The sequence below is a fragment of the Orycteropus afer genome, unplaced genomic scaffold, assembly GCF_000298275.1.
Source record: "Orycteropus afer afer isolate SDZICR_OR568_19922 unplaced genomic scaffold, OryAfe1.0 scaffold00455, whole genome shotgun sequence".
Lineage (NCBI taxonomy): Eukaryota > Metazoa > Chordata > Mammalia > Tubulidentata > Orycteropodidae > Orycteropus > Orycteropus afer.
In genome coordinates, this window is record NW_006922042.1 from 753,129 (window position 1) to 757,034 (window position 3,906).

Consider the following 3,906-nt stretch of genomic DNA (forward strand, 5'->3'; position numbering starts at 1 on the left):
AGAGAAACAGAGTGAAGGCAGGACAGAGAGAGTGATATGTACTTGAGTGAAGGAATAGGGAATTAGAAACACAGAGGAGAGAGTGAAAAAGACAAAACTATCTCTCTATCTCTATATGTTTATATCTATATCTCCACACATACACACACAGATGCAGAGAGATATATAAACAGAGAGAAAAAGAACAAGACAACAGGCATAGAGGGAAGGAAATGATAGAAACAGAGAAAGACTGACATAGAATCAGATTCAGGAACACAGGAGACTGGAAGCCTTTGGTCTTCATTGTTAGCCATGGAAGCAGAAAGGAGGAATCAGCAGAGTAAGCAAAAAAAGGGAAGAGTTCACGGCAGCCTCTTGCCTGAGAGATACCCAGACACTGAGACTCTGACCTCCACTGTGGGTGAGTGAAGCTCTGGGGTGTGGCTTGGGCAGCAGATGTGGGGTTTAGTACCTGGGTTCCTGTGGAGGAAATGATTTGCCATGAGGAAGATTATGAGGAGAAATAAAAAGTAGCATCTTAGAATGTTAAAACTGTGGAAAATCTTAGAAACATCTAGCAATACAACTCCTTCACTTTATAGACTGGGAAACTGACACTCCGGCATTGAGGGAATAGCACACATTAGGTAGGGGCAGAGCAAGTATTGAAATCTGTCTCCTCACTCCCAACTTTGACCCAGGACACTGGCTTCTCTGAGGGAAGGAGCTGGAGGGATCAGGCCTTTGGCTCTAGGGATATCGGGGACCAGTGGATCAACACATGTGTCCCCAAGCTGGGCATCAAGCTATAAAGGGCAAGTCTTTGGGTCCCCATGGGGATGAGTGCCTCAGCTAAGGACATCTCTTTTTCTGAGTAGTGTGCCTTCCAGGTGTTTCCTTTCCCTCCCTCTTCTTTTTCCCCTGCTCTCAGACTAATTAGTGTGGAGGCTTAGTGAGCCTGTGGGGAAGAGAGGCAAGCCTTTCCCACGAGCTCAGGTTCCTGCAGGCTGGTGGAGAGGCCAAGGCAGGGATATGGGGAGAAGATGAAGTGTACCTAGGGCAAGAGTGTGTCTGAGTGGAAGAGGGGGTGAATGATTCACCTTCCCAGGTGAGGGGTATGTGAGGATGGGAGCAGAGTAATGAATGTTGAATGTAAATGGTGAGAGTAGAGAATGGGTCATAGTCATCTCATATAGAGACTTAGAAAGCTTGTTAGGATGTGATTAAAAAAAAAAAAAAAAAATAGGAGATCCATTGGGTGAGGCCCAGGTTGGTAATGTGAGTACTGAGAGGTGAAAGACAGATGGAGGTGCATGGGTTACATGGCAATGTGTCTGGGGAAGTATAATAGGGAGTGGGCATGCAATGGGTTAATGATGGAGACATGAGTGGCAAGATGTGGAGCTGTTCAAAGGCATGTTCCTTATGTCAGAGTGAAGCAGAGGCTGAGGCTGATCTGGGTCCAGGAATGATGTTTATAGAAGGGCAGGGTATATGGAAGTGGAGTAGCATGTGGCAGGGGCTGAGCAGAGCCCAGGGAACCAGCATATGTGGAGCAGGAGCTGGATAAGTGGTTCACTCTGACACCACCTCTTTCCTCCCCTGCCTTCTCAGACAAGAGCACGCAGCCCTATAAAAGGCTCTCTGGTGTGGGGGTGGGGAGACCAAGACTTTCCCAACAAGGAGGACAGAGGATTTGCCCGCATCCTCGGCGCCGACATCGCACCACCTTCAGCCCAGTACAATTGGAACAGTTGGAGTCAGCCTTTGGAAGGAACCAGTACCCTGACATCTGGGCCCGAGAGGGTCTTGCCCAAGACACAGGCCTCAGTGAAGCCAGGATCCAGGTGATACCCCAGACAGCCCCCTCTCTCTGGGAAAAAATGCAGGTTCAGTGCTGGGAGAATGCCTGGTCATGAACTCTCATGGACATTATAACCTAACATCTGTCAGAATGTAAGCCCCATCTAACTGCCAATATAACTTCATGTGAAGCATGAGTGTCACTGAGTTTAACCTTAGCTTTAACCTAACTTCATCCAAATTTTTTAACACTTAATAGTGATCTGAATTGTAACAGGATTCAATCCTAACTGCTCACATACATTCATAATTTTGTCCCTAACCATAGCCTTGAAACTGAACTAATCCAATGGTTCTTGATGATAAAATCAATTAACCTCAAACATAAACCATATCCTAAATCTGATCTTATCTGTAACAATTAAATGCTAGCCCTACATCTAACCCTGGAGGAAATGTTCTCTGGGGAGGGAAAATGTCACCATGTTGTGTTTATTCGTTTATTGTTGGAAATTGATATTTCTTATCCAAAGTGGCAGAAATTGGGCACATTCAGGTGCAGGGTGGGGGTGAGGTTGAGGGTCTCCTTGTGTCAGTAGACCTGGCTCAGCCATTCCTCTTGGGCAAGTTTCACTTCCTCTGGCCAAGTGGAAAAGGCATATTCCCTGTTCTTGTACACCTTTTTGTGGAGCTCTAATGGCACAGTGGTTAAGACATTTGGCTTCTAAAGTTAGGTGGTTCAAACCATTAGCCATTTCATAAGAGAAAGATGAGGTAGTCTGGTTCCATAAAGATTTATGGCCTTGGAATACTATGGGGCAGCTCTACTCTGTCCTATAAAGTTGTTCAAAAACCAAAACCAAACTCACTGCCATAGAGTTGATTCTGACTCACAGAGACCCCCTTTGGGTTTCTGAGGCAGTAGATCTTTATGGAAGTAGAAAGCCCCATCTTCCTTCCACAGAACAGCTGGTCTATTGCCCCATCTTCCTTCCACAGAGCAGCTGGTGGGTTTGAACTGCCAACCTTCTGGTTAGCAATCAAATGCCTTAGGCATTGCACCACCAGAGCTCCTTATAAGGTCGTTAGGAGTTAAAATCAGCTCCATGGTGTGGGTTCTATGGGTTCATCTTTGTACTGGGAGAGGGGGTTGCATGCGACAGTGCCAACTATTTGATGTGGCTGTTCTCTGCTTCCTCAGGTCTGGTTCCAGAACCGCAGAGCTAAGCAGCGAAAGCAAGAGAGGTCACTGCTCCAGCCACTGGCCCATCTGTCTCCTGCCACCTTCTCTGGCTTCTTGCCTGAGTCCTCTGCTTGCCCCTACTCCTACCCAACACCACCTCCACCAGTAGCCTGCTTCCCTCACCCCTATAACCAGGCCCTTCCTCCCCAGCCTACCACAGGTGCTGCCTTTGCTCTACCACACCAGTCTGAGGACTGGTATCCCACTTTGCACCCCACTCCCACTGGTCATTTGTCCTGCCCTCCACCCCCACCCATGCTTCCCCTTACCCTTGAGCCACCAAAGTCCTGGAACTAAGATCAAACAAGTACTGATAAAGTGATTCCCAGCCTGTGACACTCATGAAACAGAAAACTAGGTAAAGTAGAAACAGTAAGGGGTAGCTCAGAGATTTGGAATTAAAAATTGGGAGCTCATGATTAATCAGTAAGGTGACTGAGAGATTTTGGGAAAGAGGATTACTGGAGGACATATGTAAAAAGCCTTAAAGGGGGAACTGGTGGTAGGGTGTTATGGATGGAGGTGATTGTTGCTGCTGGTGAAAGGAGATGATGGAAAGAGATGGAACTTTAGGAGCTTCCTTCAGTGAGATCATAATTGAAGATCTTAATCCCAATTGTCTCTAGCTGATTTCAATGAGACTTTTGATGTGAAATCTACCTATACATCCCTTCCCTACCACTGAAATCATTCATTGCCATTTTCTGCTCTGTCTAATAAATATCTCTTGAATTTACTCCTCTCCTTTCCATACTACCAATTGGTTTGTTTTTCTGGCTCTAAATTGTCTAACCTGGAGCACTTATTGTTTCATTGGTTCTCTTAACTCTAGCCCTTTCAACTTCCTATTTACCTTGCAACATTTATCATCAGTGCCT

General features: G+C 46.2%; 1 protein-coding gene across 1 annotated transcript; it reads left to right on the forward strand.

Moving 5' to 3' along the window:
- Positions 1-294: 294 nt before the first annotated feature.
- PROP1 (PROP paired-like homeobox 1) lies at positions 295-3,325 on the forward strand. The gene is made up of 3 exons (XM_007954256.1): positions 295-403; positions 1,597-1,829; positions 2,987-3,325. The coding sequence occupies exons 1-3, from the start codon at positions 295-297 to the stop codon at positions 3,323-3,325; spliced, it is 681 nt and encodes a 226-aa protein (XP_007952447.1).
- The last annotated feature ends 581 nt before the right edge of the window (positions 3,326-3,906 follow it).

Coding starts and splice junctions, on each gene's coding strand:
- PROP1 (XM_007954256.1), top strand. CDS start 295: ATGGAAGCAGAAAGGAGGAATCAGCAGAGTAAGCAAAAAAAGGGAAGA. Junction 404..1,596: donor GACTCTGACCTCCACTGTGG/GTGAGTGAAGCT, acceptor CTGCCTTCTCAG/ACAAGAGCACGCAGCCCTAT. Junction 1,830..2,986: donor TCAGTGAAGCCAGGATCCAG/GTGATACCCCAG, acceptor CTGCTTCCTCAG/GTCTGGTTCCAGAACCGCAG.